At 35.4% G+C, this 16,750-nt stretch overlaps 1 protein-coding gene across 9 annotated transcripts in view; it reads left to right on the top strand.

Moving 5' to 3' along the window:
- ARFIP1 (ADP ribosylation factor interacting protein 1) overlaps positions 1-16,750 on the top strand; it is a 133,908-nt gene that overhangs the window by 63,005 nt on the left and 54,153 nt on the right. For 8 of the 9 annotated variants that reach the window (XR_004476169.2, XM_033403433.2, XM_049709117.1 and 5 more), the window contains 3 exons: positions 756-864; positions 6,313-6,408; positions 7,931-8,043. Coding sequence is in view for 8 of the 9 variants with exons in the window: in XM_033403433.2 (XP_033259324.1) it covers positions 756-864; positions 6,313-6,408; positions 7,931-8,043 (318 nt within the window). In the remaining variant the exon portion in view is untranslated. The remainder of the gene's footprint in view (positions 1-755; positions 865-6,312; positions 6,409-7,930; positions 8,044-16,750) is intronic. The other variant, XM_033403425.2, reaches the window with a different exon arrangement.

Here is a 16,750-nt window from a genome sequence, read left to right on the forward strand (position 1 = left end):
AAACCAGTAGGATCCATTCATAGACTCTGATTATGAAAAATGGGTAATTCCTCATATCCAAGTCAGAGGACAGAAAGGACTTCTAATTGGAAATCTGTGTTTCGTGGCTTTTTCTCTTTTCTTTTACTATAAGACTGAATGTCAAATATTATATTTATTACCATTAAAAGCTAAATTGCAGTTAGGTTGGCTAATATAATATAATTTATATTATAGGTTGGTTTAATATAAATCTAAATAACAAGAAATTTTCTTTACCTCAACCTTTATCTCACCCTGACTGAAGTGAGAGAAGCCCTGTTTACTTAGCTAACCTGGAAATCAAAGGGAAGTTTAATTTTGCAAATGAATGATTTGTTTATACTGAACATTAGCCAGGCTCATCATGATTATATTAGACATCAGTATGTTTTTTAATGTTAGACTTGACTTTTTAATCTTAATTTCTACTCTTTAAAATGATTTTCCTGATGTATCAGTGGATTAGAAATTGAATTTTAATATCTGCCTGATGCTTAGTTCTAAAATGATGAAAGTATTTTGTATTTGATATACACTGTACCTCTTAATAGCAAATCTTTCTGGGTTTGCTGCTGATTATACATCATTACAGAACCCTGTGACAGCATAAGGGAATACTACATAGTAGAGAGAAAAAACAGTTTAAGGTGGATTAAAAGGACATAGTTATGCTGAAATGTTATGTGATATGAGATTTTTTACAAGATTTTCTCTTTTATTTAAATGTTGCTAAGGATTTGAAGCGTTCATTACCAGCTGGACTTGGTCTCTCAGAAACCCAAATCACATCTCATGGCTTTGAAAGTACCAAAGAGGGGGTTATTGAAGCAGGAGCATTTCAAGGTAAGGAACCCATTATTTTTAAAGATGGCTGGGGTGGAGCCTTTATTAATAAAGCATGAGGGTTGAGCCCTTTAATTCCGTGATAAAACACTGATTATAAACATAATCCTTTTTCTCTTCAATTTAAATAATTTAAGAATTGTTTAGTAGTCATCTCTATATAAATAGATCAATGTGCATAACTGCACTGATTATTACTTAAGAATTGGTTTTAAAATACTGAAATAAAAACTCAAAAATTATGTCAAGAATGCATATTTAAATTATTTTAGGGGTAACCACAAAATTTATAGGTCAATATTGATTTGTATAAATACATATTTCCTGTTTCATAGCAATTAGGAAAATGAAACTTTTATTTTTCTTACTATACATGCTGTGTAGGAGGTCTCCAAGACCACCCTCAGATTCAGTAATTTCCTAAGAGGACTAACAGGACTCAGTCTATAGTCATACTCTAGGCTATGATTATTACAGCAAAAGTATACCGAGCACAGTTAGCAAAGGCAAAGGATGCCTGAGGCGAAGTCTAGGGAAACTGGGCATAAGCTTGCAAGGATCTTTTCCCGGTTTGGTCACACAGGACATGCTTAATTCCCCCAGCAGAGCTGTGACAACAAATGTGAAATGTTGCTAACGAGGCAAGGTAATTAGAGCCTCAATGCCCAGAGTTTTTACTGGAGATTGCTTGCTCACATAGGCGCCCTCTCTGAGCACGTGCCCAGATTCCAGACTCCCAGAAGAAAAGCGTAAACCACATTGTTTGTATAAACAGTTTAGGCATAGTGAGCAAGTTTTACCATTTTGGGAATGGAGGGAATCACCCCAAAATTAAAGTTCTCAGATGCCAGCCAAGGGCCAATCTTCTATAAGCTGGTCTTTTTAAGGATAAGTAGTTAGACCTACTATGTTAGCTATTTTCTGCACACATCCCATGTATATATGTCTATTTTTAATATAAAGTAAAATGCTTCCTTTTTTAATGCTCTTGCCTATAATAACATTTTTTAGGTATTCTTTCATTTTCACACAAGTGAAAGAAAGTGAAATCATGTGGAAATTTGGACGTGAAAATGGATCGTTTTCTCGGACAGAGCTGTAGTTAAAGTAGTAATAGTTGATGTTCAATGAAGAATTTTAATTTTAATATTGCATTATAATTTCACAAAATAAAAAAGATATCTCCATGCCTTTGTAATCCTTAGCCCTCTTGCAGATAATAGTATTCTATATTCTTATTATACTAATGGCCAATACTTCAGTCAGAAACAACTTATATTTTGGGACTTCCCTGGTGGTCCAGTGGTTAAGACTCTGCAATCCCAATGCAGGGGGGCCTGGGTTTGATCCCTGGTCGGGGAACTAGATCCCACATGCTGCAACTAAAGATCCCACACACAGCAAAGAAGAGCCCATGTGCTGCAGCTAAGACCCGATGCAGCCAAATGAATAAATAAATACTTTTTTTTAAAACCTGTATTTTGAAATATATTCTTTGTTAAATGGATCCTGGAAATAGGCATTTAGGATAACCCAGTATAATATCCTCTGCTCTAGGCTGTAAAATGAGTGGGCTACCTACTGACATTATTTTTTTTTCATTTTTCATTCTTATGTTCAGAAAAATAAAGATATAGAAAGGGAGCATACATGTCAGTATCTCCATAGTCATTGCATAGCATTGTGGTGTTATTTTCTAGGGGATAACTTTGAATTTGAAAAGGTTAACTGATTGCCTAAAATTATGAGTGCTTAAAGATATAAGGCTGCATAATGTGACATCATTTTTGCACCAGTCACCAATTTCCAAATTTAAATGTCAACATAGAATAAAAAAAAAAAAAACTTTTACAATTAAGATATTTTAAGTATTTTCAGTGAAATTATTTAGCTGGTGTTTGGTTTTATTCTTTCCCCCTTAATCAGAATAGTATTATACAATAATCGAAATCAGCTGGCCTTTGCAGCCTGCTGTGCATGAGCATGAAAATGCCAGTCACTTTCACTTGCTTATAGATCCATCCTCATCCTTCAAATTGGAATAAAAAATGTTTCATGATAATGGCGGTAATTTACGTCTCTTTGAATTGACTTTGTAAAACACTTTTTAACACAAACTGCGTTGTTTATCAGTATATGAAAAAGATAATCATTCTGCCATACTCAGATTAGTTGAGCATTTATTGGAAAGTTATAGTTGTTTTAAGTGCCCTTGTTTTTGTTCTGTTTTGTTTTTTATAAATTTATTTATTTTATTTATTTATTTTTGGCTACGTTGGGTCTTTGTTGCTGCGCGCGGGCTTTCTCTACTTGCGGCGAGCGGGGGCTACTCTTCATTGCGGTGTGCAGGCTTCTCATTGTGGTGGCTTCTCTTGTTGCAGAGCACGAGCTCTAGGCACACAGGCTCAGTAGTTGTGGCTCGCGGGCTCTAGAGCGCAGGCTCAGTAGTTGTGGCGCACGGGCTTAGTTGCTCCGCAGCATGTGGGATCTTCCCAGTGCAGGGCTCGAACCCGTGTCCCCTGCATTGGCAGGCGGATTCTTAACCACTGCACCACCAGGGAAGCCTTAAATGCCCTTATTTGAAGACATACATAGATAAATTGGAATGAGCATGATTTTCTCATGTTTAAAATTTAGGAAATAGGTCTTACGAAAAAATGTTAGGAGTTGGGGCTATGTTAGCTCTCTGGAGAAATGACTGAATGATAACTTTAAATGACTCTATTACCATTGACTTTTCCATCTCTAGAGCAAATTTAGAAGAAATGATACTTAAATTCAGCCTAACAACAAGAAATACTGAAATCTGCCCAGCAAATACACTGTAGAATCAATAATAGTAGAAATCATGAATAAATCAACTCATAAGAGTGAGGTATACTTGGTATCTGAGTTTTGTTTTAATGGGATTTTGATCATTGCATACACATATTCATATTCCTAGATTTCTGCTGTTAAGAGAAAACAGAGCAAACTCCCCAAATTTAGTCAATTAGCAAAAACATAGAGTTTTAAGAATTATTTTTTGTTGGAATGATTTACTTATTTATTGTGAATGATTTTAGTAACTAATTGAGTCTAAATTAGTGGTTTAAAGGGTTGAAGATACAGAGAATAATTACCCTTGAGCAAACAGTTGAAGGTACACACTTACCTCAGCACCATGTCTTTTGCTACTTTAGTTTGGAAAGTTCTGTATCATTTGTTACATATATTATACATATCTCATGTTATGTCATGGGATTATCTCTTATGTAAGATTAATAAACAGTGATAACCAGAACAACAGAGCTCTGTTCCTGGGATCATCAAGAAATGGAACTACAGTAGTCCTCTTTTATTTAACACTTCCTTATATAATAGAAACCCTTGTGCCTTGGATAGTAGAGATAGTCTTTGTTTAAAATGGTGATTGAACTGGATAACATTAAATGCCTTCCAACTCAACAAGTAATTTATGGATTCGTGTTTTCTGTATTGAATTTAATAATGGAGACATTATGGTGTGGATTTGGAACATCTGAGTCTCTAATAAGAAGCTGTTTTAACCTCTCTGCACCTCATTTCTCCTGTAGTTTAATGTCAGACTAGTTGGTTTCCGTTGTCCCTTCCAATTTTCTTGTTTTGTTTTTTTGTTTGTTTGTTTTGGCTGAGCGGCATGTGGGATCTTAGTTCCCTGACCAGGGATTGAACCCGTGACCTCTGCATTGGGAGCACACAGTCTTAACCACTGGACCACCAAGGAAGTCCCCTTCCAGTTTTAAAGTTTATGGCTCAACAGATTTTTTTTTTTTAAAGACAGGTATCTCTCACTTTGAAAGGTAGCACCAGCCTATTTAGATCTATTGCATGTTTGGATTTTAACACTAGATCCAGTCCAGATTAAGGTTTTCATATTATTAAACCTGGTGGCTGTTTCTGATCAGAACTTAGTATATCTGGGATATGAGAAAGTTGATGATGATTCTTATTAGAAAATTTTAATTATAAATTTTGATACATTATGTGTTTTTTAGAGAACTGGGAAAGAGTATAGTTGAAATAAAATTATCTTATAAACATTAAAATGTACTCAGCTAAATGTGGAAGGATGTTAATAATTTTTTCAACTTCTTTTTAATTATCACTTCCCTAAAGATATATAGCCTTTAGAATTTAAAATAAAGAAATCAGTTGAAGCTAATTTTCTTTAGTTTAATGGCAGACAGTTTTCTTAGTTTAATGCTGGCCATTAGCAACAATGTTGGGTAGTCAGTTTTTCTTATTTTATAGGTAACTGAGGCTCAGGGACCTTAAGTAATTTGCCAGGGTGTTACTGGCAAATTACTGATACTAAAATATTGATACTATGTGGTTAAATAGAGCCAGAATTTCACGCCCAGAGTTAGAATTTAAAACTCAGTTGTGTTCTTTCCTCTGGTTCTCAAGCTTAGTTGTGTTTGAGAATAGCCTAAGTAGCTTTTAAAAAACTACAGTTGCCTAATGTGCAGCATGGTGACTATAGTAAATAATAATGTATAGTTGAAATCTGCTTAGAGAATAGATCTCAAGTTTTTTCACCACACACACAAAAGAGGTAACTATGTGAGGTGATGGATGTAGTCATTTCACAATGTATACATATATCAAAACGTCACTTTGTACACCTTAAATATATACAATTTTTATTTACCTAATAAATAAATGAAAACTAAAAATCATCGAATAAAAAAGATAAACCTGGCAAAAAAGAAAAAAAAAAGCCCTACAGATACCTGTTTCACTGATAATCAGAAGATTTTATGGAGTGTCTCAGGTATGTTTTAAAAGCTTCAGAAGTAATGCTTATGATAATCGGAATAACACTCTATATTAGCACTTCTCGAGCTTAAAAAAAACCATGCAGATCACCTGAGGATCTTGTGAAAATGCAGATTCTGGTTCAGTAGATCTGTGGCAGGGCCTGAGTTTTGCATTTCTGGTGAGCTCCCAGGTGACATAATTGATGGAGACCCCTTGCATCCATACTATGAGTAGCAGTGACCTACACTATGTGATATTTGATATATGATATGAAAATGTTGGCTACAATTTCTGTGAAGGCTGTGATTCATTCACATTTCTATGAATTTTAATTTTAAATTTGATACAGTGTTACGTGCCTTTGGATTTCTACTTGAAGAGCTTTCCTCCCTATGTTAGAGTAGCAAGTGATAAAATATTTAAGCTTTAAATCATTCAGCTGTGGGACTCTAATCACATTCTTTTAATTGATTTGGAAACTAAGAACTCAGTCTGGTAGCATCCATTTATTATTAGTCCATTTCTGCAAGAAAACAAGTATATTAATTCTAGCTTTTAATCCTAGTTTTTGAATATCTTAAAGAAAATGTCAGTACACCTATATTCAAAATGTAAGTATGTGGAGGAAGAAAAGGATTTTCACAGTGAAATGTCTGCCCTTTTCAGGTTCCCCAGCACCACCACTGCCATCTGTTATGTCTCCTAGCAGGGTGGCAGCTAGTCGACTGGCTCAACAAGGAAGTGATTTAATTGTTCCTGCAGGTATTCACTGCACTGATTGGATAAAGCCCTTCTTGCTACTGCTGAAACTAAACTAATTCACTCAGTTTCTTATCACTTGCTTTACATTCTTAGGTGTGTGTTATTCTGGCTGTTTTGGTGGCTGCTTTTTTTTTTTTTTTAACAATAAGGGAAATAATCTTTCTAGCCATAGCTTATCTTTCTGGCTTTTCAAAGTTTATTAGGCTCTATTTCAAACCCGAAATTTAATTTACCTTACAATTAAAAAACACTGTAAAATTGATTCATTTTAAATCATCCTCTCTTCGCTCTGGAAAATGTTGGTTTACTTATTTGATCCTAAACTGCTCTGCACTTTAATATTGCTGGGCTATAAAAACAGGGAAAAAATAAACTTTGTATTTCTTTTTACATGAAATGTTAATATTTTGTTTCTGTGAGAATTTTGTAAATTCTTAAATGTGTTTGATTTTGTATGCTGTTCTCTTTCTTAGATTGTGGTAAAGGCTGGGCTGGCTAGAGGAGTGAGAAAAGAGATTTTTGCTGACTGTAACCTTTTACAGCCATTTTATAAGACATTTTCTCTTGTCTTCTTCTCATTGTTATTTTAAAATTATTATGAAGTTTCTATCCCAAGTCATTAGCATCACACATGTTTATTAAATATTTTCTTCTGGGCTTCCCTGGTGGCGCAGTGGTTGAGAGGCTGCCTGCTGATGCAGGGGACACAGGTTCGTGACCCAGTCTGGGAAGATCCCACATGCCGCGGAGCGGCTGGGCCCGTGAGCCATGGCTGCTAAGCCTGCGCGTCCGGAGCCTGTGCTCCGCAACGGGAGAGGCCACAACAGTGAGAGGCCCGCATAACGCAAAAAAAAAAAAAAATTTGCTTCTACGAAAAATATTTTACTATTAGGAACTATATAGTTGTAGAGTTGCTTTTATGTCATAATTTCTTGATTGTTGGAGCAATGCATTATCAGGGCTTTATACTGCCTGTATTAATTATGGCTTTTTTGGGAAGTGGGGGGTTCTCTTGAGAAAAAACGAAGTACAGTGTAGGTCTTGTTATAACACAGCCTCTTATACTAGTGGTAAGATATTTTTAATGACTTTATAGTGTTTTTAAATCCTCCAAAATTACAGTAACATTCTATTGTTGCTCTCTTCTATGTAGTATAGTGAAAGGAGATCACTGTGAAGAGTGCGTGGCCTTTCAGATTTTCACTGACAGTTTTTTTTAGAATCATTAGGTTATAAGATTAATTGTGGAAATTTTATTTTTCTTGAAGTAAACAGCAAGAGAAGAAGGCCGGTTGCAGGATTTGTTTTTAAGAAGATGGACAAACCTCGGAAATATTTTTTTTTAAGTGTTAGGAAATTATCCTCAAAATGATTTCAGGAAGTTCTAGTCCTTCACCTTGTGGGAACTTTTTTTATTTCTTTAAACGCATAAGTAGTTTAATTTGAACAGCATCAGTGTTTTGTTTTCTTTCTACTTGTCTTTATCTGGTTTGCATTTTTATCTTTTGTTCTGATCTTATAGGCGGCCAGAGAACGCAGACAAAAAGTGGACCAGTTATTCTAGCAGATGAAACTAAAAATCCTGCAATGGAAAAGTTAGAACTTGTTAGAAAATGGAGTCTAAATACCTACAAGGTTTGTAATTTTTTTTTTTAATGTTTCTACCCTATCTGGCTCTGAGAATTTTCATTTGTATGTTATTCAAATTATTATTTTGCAATTATATGAATATATAGGAGAGAATAATGCTATTTAAACATAAATATACAATTAGAAAATGAAGTATTTTGTCTTATTGATCTTGGCACAAATGTATTTTAAAAAGTCAGTAGCAAGAGTTTAAAAAAAAGCTACTAAAGTTCTTACTAATTGACAGATAACACATAGTTGAAGAAGAAATACAGTGCCTGGGAGGGAGCACATTTAGCTGTATACAGAGCTGCTCTAGATATGTTTGTCACAATCTGCAGGTTTTTGATACTTTATAGCAGCTGAATGTCAAAAGAGGTATATTAGTTTTCCAAAGTTTGGAATTCTCTGATTTATTGTAATAACTAAGCACTAACTGTACACACAGCAAATGAGTTGGATTTCAGAAGTTTATTGTTGTTAGTTGTATTGTTTCAGAGTAATTGTTGGTTATTTTTTTTATGTTCTCATAAAACAAATAAGCAAATTATTTAATCTATACTATATTTGATGTATTACAAATAGATAAGCCCCAAATCCACTTAGTACCTTCAAATCTTAACAGGGACAAGATGGTAGAATTCATAGAATAGTTAAGTGGGTGAAAGCCCTAACAGTTCAAGTTAGAGCATTAGCCTTAACACTGGCTGTATTTGTGAATTGGTAGTGGGCCTAGTGGTTTGTAAGTCAGGAATTGTCTGTATTTTTATACGGAGTCTCTTATGTGTCTTCTAAAGAGTAATACAAAAGCGAATTTATTCTTTCAGTTAGTATTCTTAAAGTATGATCTGCAGTTTTCTACAAAAGTACAGGTATTCTTAAGATGGTAAAAGTGCCCTGAAACTGCTACATTTGAATCTTTCCAAAAAAGTATTTAGTTCATGTCAGTGTAGAACTGAGAAATGCCAGTGGTAGCCGTCAAAAAGGCATCAGTGGATGCCTGCGAAACTGTTCCCACTCAGGACATTCTATTTACTCATTGCCCCTTTTGTTCTCAAGGACATGGATTCTCTCATTCCATGTATTGTTTTTCCCTTTGTATTCCCTCATATCACAACAGTTCAACCAAATATTCAAATGTCTACTTCATCTTCTCGCTGATTCCACGTATCTAGTTAATTATTAAATGGATTCTGCCTCTTTAATATTCTTTGACTTTATCCCCTCGTCTCCATCTCACCCTTCACAGCCATATGATTACTCTCTCACATTACTGTAGTAGCTTCTTGACAAATTCTCTTAGCCTACATATTCTGCTCTGCCTGACATGGTTCATTCTTGCTTAAAATCCTTCGCTTGATCCCCATTGTCTTTAGAACAGCATGGATCTGACCCCGTCTACCTTTCCAACTTCATCTCCTGCTGCTCTTCTCTTCACCCAGGGATCCAGTGATCCATACCAGATTATCCAGATATTTCCTAAACAAGCTGTGCTTTCTCACACCTCTACTACTTTGTTCACAGGGCTGTATTTGCCTGCTGCTTGGAATTCCCCTTCATGCTCCCTTTCATTCCACTTGTTTATCTTTCATACCAGACTGAGCTCCATTCATTTATTTATTAAATTCTGTTCAGCCATTCCTTTGTTCATTTATTCCTGAAATTTGACTCTAACCATTGGCATTCTCTATCCACACATTTGGAGCCTAAAGAATACAGGCCTTATTTCTGAACTAAATCCTAGTAATTTTACAGATTACCAAATTAAATTTTTCTCATTTTAGCCTTCCTCTCTTATGTCATTTAATTTGTGTTTTCCTTGTTCTTTATCTTTTTTTTCCTATGTGTGTGTGTTTATCATGTATTCCTTTTCTTCTGTCTTTTACCTCTTCAATAATCTGAGTTGAATCATTAAGATTCCAGTTATCTCTACATTAACATACCACATTCAGACTTTCTGTTAATAAAAATGACCAGTCTTCATAATGTGTACACATGGCATAGTACTATGTGAAAGAGTTATTCTCTTCAGAGTGATCACTTTATTTTTAGCTGAAACTTTTTTTCATTAGAAAAGTTTGGATATCTCAGTCTAAGTCAAAAGAGAGAAAGTCCTAGCTTACATGATTTTATGAAGTTTGTAGCCCAGTGTGTCTGGACTGACATATGACGCTCTATTCTTGTGGCTTTTTGACCTTTTTGGTCCAAATTGTGAGCTGATATAGGACATTCGTTGTCATTTGGATAATCCTTCAAGTATTGATTCTGATTTGGGTGAATTAGGACTTTGCTTGTTATCCATCATACTCTTGAGGACCTTGATTCTGGCTATGGCTTTGATCCTTTCTTTCTTGGACTTCAGTTCCCACATGATTTCTAACTTTAATTTCTTCTGCCTGTTTCTGTTCTCTAGCAAACACTTTAAGGCTTTTCCTAAAAGAGAATATTAGCACCTCCTTTACTGGTTGTTAATTTTGGCTCCAAGAGCAGTCTGGTGATTAAAACCAAATATGTAATAGGAGTGATTTTAAGTTTAGGCCTTGAACCTATCTTCTTAAATATTATTATTATTAATTTATTTACTCATTTATAGCTGTGTTGGGTCTTCATGGCTGCGCGCAGGCTTTTTCTAGTTGCAGCGAGCAGGGGCTACACTTTGTGAGCGTGCACGGGCTTCTCATTGTGGTGGCTTCTCTTGTTGTGGAGCCACAGGCTCTAGGTGCGCGGGCTTCAGTAGTTGTGGCACGCGGGTTTCAGCAGTTGTGGCTCGCGGGCTCTAGAGTGCAGGCTCAGTAGTTATGGAGCATGGACTTAGTTGCTCTGCAGCATGTGGAATCTTCCTGGACCAGGGCTCGAACCCATGTCCCCTGTATTGGCAGGAAGATTCTTAACGACTGCACCACCAGGGGAAGTCCCTTAAATATTATTTTAATCTACCTGATTTTATTCACATACTTTGAATACAAAATTTATTTATTTTCTTATTTATTCTCATCTGCAAGAACAGTTGTGAATAATGAACTCTGGTTTATCATTTTTGGTTTTTTTTTGTATTTTCCTAGTGTAAAATAGGGTCCTTTTAGAAGTCCATCTTATTTTTTTAAGAATAATCTCAGTTTCAGCATTCAGACCTGTTTGGCATCTTTTCTAAACATTAAATGTTTCTTAAAAATGTTTTAAGAATGTGCCACCAGTATTCATACCTTTATCAAGTTAATATTTGTTGTCTTAAAGCATCTTTAAAACTTTCATTCCCGTTTTTCTTATCATATTACCTTCTTTATTTACTTCTTGATCTGTCTCCCCTGTTCAATTTCTAGTATTTCCTTTTATGCTCCCTTTTTCCCTATCCTTCACTCTTAATAACTCTTTTAATGTAATATCTATCAGTTGCTGCCATGAAATTATTCTTTTCCTTGTACTTAAATTGTTTTATTCCTTTTTTTTTTTTTTTGCATTATACAAAAGCTCTGGTGCTATTTAAATACTAGTAGTACCCAGTGACTATCTTGTAAATTCATGACCTATATGGTGGTGATTTACAGTATTTTATACACTGTTTATCATTATATTATCTTCCCCCAAGTAGGAGATCTATGTAGAGCAATAATTTACTTTTGCTTCTTCCTGCCCCTTTAATTTTGTTCCATTTGTCCTATTATTTTCAAAATGAATTCGTTTTTTTTTTTTTAAACATCTTTATTGGAGTATAATTGCTTTACATTGTTGTGTTAGTTTCTGCTGTATAATAAGTGAATCAGCGATACATGTACATATATCCCCATATCCCCTCCCTCTTGTGTCTCCCTCCCACCCCTCTAGGTGGTCACAAAGCAACGAGGTCATCTCTCTGTGCTATGCGGCTGCTTCCCACTAGCTATCTGTCTTACATTTGGTAGTGTATATATGTCAGTGCAGCTCTCTCACTTCTTCCCAGCTTACGCTTACCCCTCCCCATGTCCTCAAGTCCATTTTCTACGTCTGCGTCTTTATTCCTGTCCTGCCCCTAGGTTCTTCAGAACCATTTTTTTTTTAGATTCCGTATATATGTGTTAGCATATGGTATTTGTTTTTCTCTTTCTGACTTACTTCACTCTGTATGACAGACTCTAGGTCCGTCCACCGCACTACAAATAACTCAATTTCCTTTCTTTTTATGGCTGAGTAATATTCCATTGTATATATGTGCCACATCTTCTTTATCCATTCATCTGTTGATGGACACTTAGGTTGCTTCTGTGTTCTGGCTATTGTAAATAGAGCTGCAATGAACATTGTGGTACATGACTCTTTTTGAATTATGTTTTTCTCAGGGTATATGCCCAGTAGTGGGATTGCTGGGTCATATGGTAGTTTTATTTTGAGTTTTTTAAGGAACCTCCATACTGTTCTGCATAGTGGCGGTATCAACTTACAGTCCCACCAGCAGTGCAAGAGGGTTCCCTTTTCTCCACACCCTCTCCAGCATTTATTGTTTGCAGATTTTTTGATGATGGCTATTCTGACTGGTGTGAGGTGATACCGCATTGTAGTTTTGATTTTCATTTCTCTAATGATTAGTGATGTTGAGCATCCTTTCATGTGTTTGTTGACAATCTGTATGTCTTCTTTGGAGAAATGTTTGTTTACATCTTCTGCCCATTTTTGGATTGGGTTGTTTGTTTTTTTGATATTGAGCTGCATGAGCTGCTTGTAAATTTTGGAGATTAATCCTTTGTCAGTTGCTTCATTTGCAAATATTTTCTCCCATTCTGAGGGTTGTCTTTTGGTCTTGTTTATGGATTCCTTTGCTGTGCAAAAGCTTTGAAGTTTCATTGGATCCCATTTGTTTATTTTTGTTTTTATTTCCATTCCTCTAGGAGGTGGGTCAAAAAGAATCTTGCTGTGATTTATGTCAGAGTGTTCTGCCTATGTTTTCCTCTAAGAGTTTGATAGTTTCTGGCCTTACATTTAGGTCTTTAATGCATTTTGAGCTTATTTTTGTGTATGGTGTTAGGGAATGTTCTAATCTCATACTTTTACATGTACCTGTCCAGTTTTCCCAGCACCACTTACTGAAGAGGCTGTCTTTTCTCCACTGTATATTCTTGCCTCCTTTATCAAAAATAAGGTGACCATGTGTGCGTGGGTTTATCTCTGGGCTTTCTATCCTCTTCCATTGATCTGTATTTCTGTTTTTGTGCCAGTACCATACTGTCTTGATTACTGTAGCTTTGTAGTATAGTCTGAAGTCAGGGAGCCTGATTCCTCCAGCTCCATTTTTCATTCTCAAGATTGCTTTGGCTGTTCGGGGTCTTTTGTGTTTCCATACAAATTGTGAAATTTTTTGTTCTACTTCTGTGAAAAATGCCAGTGGTATTTTGATAGAGATTGCATTAAATCTGTAGATTGCTTTGGGTAGTAGAGTCATTTTCACAGTGTTGATTCTTGCAATCCAAGAACATGGTATATCTCTCCATCTATTTGTATCATCTTTAATTTCTTTCATCAGTGTCTTATAATTTTCTCCATACAGGTCGTTTGTCTCCTTACGTAGGTTTATTCCTAGATATTTTATTCTTTTTGTTGCAGTGGTAAATGGGAGTGTTTTCTTAATTTCATTTTCAGATTTTTCATTATTAATATGTAGGAATGCCAGAGATTTATGTGCATTAATTTTGTATCCTGCTACTTTACCAAATTCATTGATTAGCTCTAGTAGTTTTCTGGTAGCATCTTTAGGATTCTCTATGTATAGTATCATGTCATCTGCAAACAGTGACAGCTTTGCTTCTTCTTTTCCAATTTGCATTCCTTTTATTTCTTTGTCTTCTCTGATTGCTGTGGCTACAACTTCCAAAACTATGTTGAATAAGAGTGGTGAGTGTGGGCAACCTTGTCTTGTTCCTGATCTTAATGGAAATGGTTTCAGTTTTTCACAATTGAGGACAATGTTGACTGTGGGTTTGTCATATACGGCCTTTATTATGTTGAGGAAAGTTCCCTCTATGCCTACTTTCTGCAGGGTTTTTATCATAAATGGGTGTTGAATTTTGTCGAAAACTTTCTCTGCATCTATTGAGATGATCATATGGTTTCTCTCCTTCAGTTTGTTAATATGGTGCATCACGTTGATTGATTTGCATATATTGAAGAATCCTTGTATTCCTGGAATAAACCCCACTTGATCATGGTGTATGATCCTTTTAATGTGCTATTGGATTCTGTTTGCTAGTATTTTGTTTAGGATTTTTTCATCTATGTTCATCAGCGATATTGGCCTGTAGTTTTCTTTCTTTGTGACATCTTTGTCTGGTTTTCGCATCAGGGTGACGGTGGCCTCGTAGAATGAGTTTGGGAGTGTTCCTCCCTCTGCTATATTTTGGAAGAGTTTGAGAAGGATAGGTGTTAGCTCTTCTCTAAATGTTTGATAGAACTTGCCTGTGAAGCCATCTGGTCCTGGGCTTTTGTTTGTTGGAAGATTTTTAATCACAGTTTCAATTTCAGTGTTAGTGATTGGTCTGTTCATATTTTCTATTTTTTCTTGATTGAGTCTTGGCATGTTGTGCATTTCTAAGAATTTGTCCATTTCTTCCAGGTTGTCCATTTTATTGACATAGAGTTGCTTGTAGTAATCTCTCATGATCTTTTGTATTTCTGCAGTGGCAGTTCTGCTTTTTCATTTCTAATCCTATTGATTTGAGTCTTCTCCCTTTTCTTCTTGATGAGTCTGGCTAATGGTTTATCAGTTTTGTTTATCTTCTCAAAGAACCAGCCTTTAGATTTATTGATCTTTGCTATCATTTCCTTCTTTTCTTTTTCATTTATTTCTGATCTGATATTCATGATTTCCTTCCTTCTGCTAACTTTGGGGTTTTTTTGTTCTTCTTTCTCTAATTGCTTTAGATGCAAGGTTAGGTTGTTTATTTGAGATGTTTTCTGTTTCTTAAGCTATGATTGTATTGCTATAAACTTCCCTCTTGGAACTGCTTTTGCTGCATCCCATAGGTTTTGGGTCGTCGTGTCTCCATTGTCATTTGTTTCTAAGTATTTTTTGATTTCCTCTTTCATTTCTTCAGTGATCACTTCGTTATTAAGTAGTGTATTGTTTAGCCTCCATGTGTTTGTATTTTTTACAGATCTTTTCCTGTAATTGATATCTAGTCTCATAGTGTTGTGGTCGGAAAAGATACGTGATACAATTTCAATTTTCTTAAATTTATGAAGGCTTGATTTGAGACACAAAATATGATCTATCCTGGAGAATGTTCCATGAGAACATGTGTATTCTGTTGTTTTTGATTGGAATGTCCTATAAATATCAGTTAATTCCATCTTGTTTAATGTATCATTTAAAGCTTGTGTTTCCTTATTTATTTTCATTTTGGATGATCTGTCCATTGGTGAAAGTGGGGTGTTAACGTCACCTACTCTTTATGTGTTACTGTCGATTTCTCCTTTTATGGCTGTTAGTATTTGCCTTATGTATTGAGGTGCTCCTAAGTTGGGTGCATAAATATTTACAATTGTTATATCTTCTTCTTGGATCGATCCCTTGATCATTATGTAGTGTCCCACTTTGTCTCTTGTAATAGTCTGTATTTTAAAGTCTATTTTGTCTGATAACGAAAATTGCTACTCCAGCTTTCTTATGATTTCCATTTGCATGGAATAACTTTTTCCATCCCCTCACTTTCAGTCTGTATGTGTCCCTAGGTCTGAAGTGGGTCCCTTGTAGACAGCATATATATGGGTCTTATTTTTGTATCCATTCAGCCAGTCTGTGTCTTTTGGTGGGAGCATTTAATCCATTTACATTTAAGGTAATTATCGATATGTATGTTCCTATTCCCATTTTCTTAATTGTTTTGGGTTCGTTATTGTAGGTCTTTTCCTTCTCTTGTGTTTCTTGCCTAGAGGAGATCCTTTAGCATTTGCTGTAAAGTTGGCTTGGTGGTGCTGAACTCTTTCAGCTTTTGCTTGTCTCTAAAACTTTTAATTTCTCCATCAAATCTGAATGAGATCCTTGCTGGGTAGAGTAATCTTGGTTGCAGGTTTTTCTCCTTCATCACTTTAAATATTTCCTGCCAGTCCCTTCTGGCTTGCAGTTTCTGCTGAAAGATCAGCTGTTAACCTTATGGGGATTCCCTTGTGTGTTATTTGTTGTTTTTCCCTTGGTGCTTTTAATATGTTTTCTTTGTATTTAATTTTTGACAGTTTGATTAATATGTATCTTGGTGTGTTTCTCCTTGGATTTATCCTGTATGGGACTCTCTGTGCTTCCTGGACTTGATTATTTCCTTTCCCATATTAGGGAAGTTTTCAACTATAATCTCTTCAAATATTTTCTCAGTCCCATTCTTTTTCTCTTATTCTTCTGGGATCTGTATAATTCGAATGTTGGTGCGTTTAATGTGGTCCCAGAGGTCTCTGAGACTGTCCTCAGTTCTTTTCATTCTTTTGTCTTTATTCTGCTCTGCAGTAGTTATTTCCACTATTTTATCTTCCTGGTCACTTATCCGTTATTCTGGCTCAGTTATTCTGCTATTGATCCCTTCTAGAGTATTTTTTATTTCATTTTTTCTGCTGTTCATCGTTGCTTGTTTCCTCTTTAGTTCTTCTAGTTCCTTGTTAAATGTTTCTTGCATTTTCTCTATTCTATTTCCAAGATTTTGGATCATCTTTACTATCATTGTTCTGAATTCTTTTTCAGGTAGACTGCCTATTTCTTCCT

This window comes from Orcinus orca, chromosome 4 (assembly GCF_937001465.1).
Source record: "Orcinus orca chromosome 4, mOrcOrc1.1, whole genome shotgun sequence".
Taxonomy (NCBI): domain Eukaryota; kingdom Metazoa; phylum Chordata; class Mammalia; order Artiodactyla; family Delphinidae; genus Orcinus; species Orcinus orca.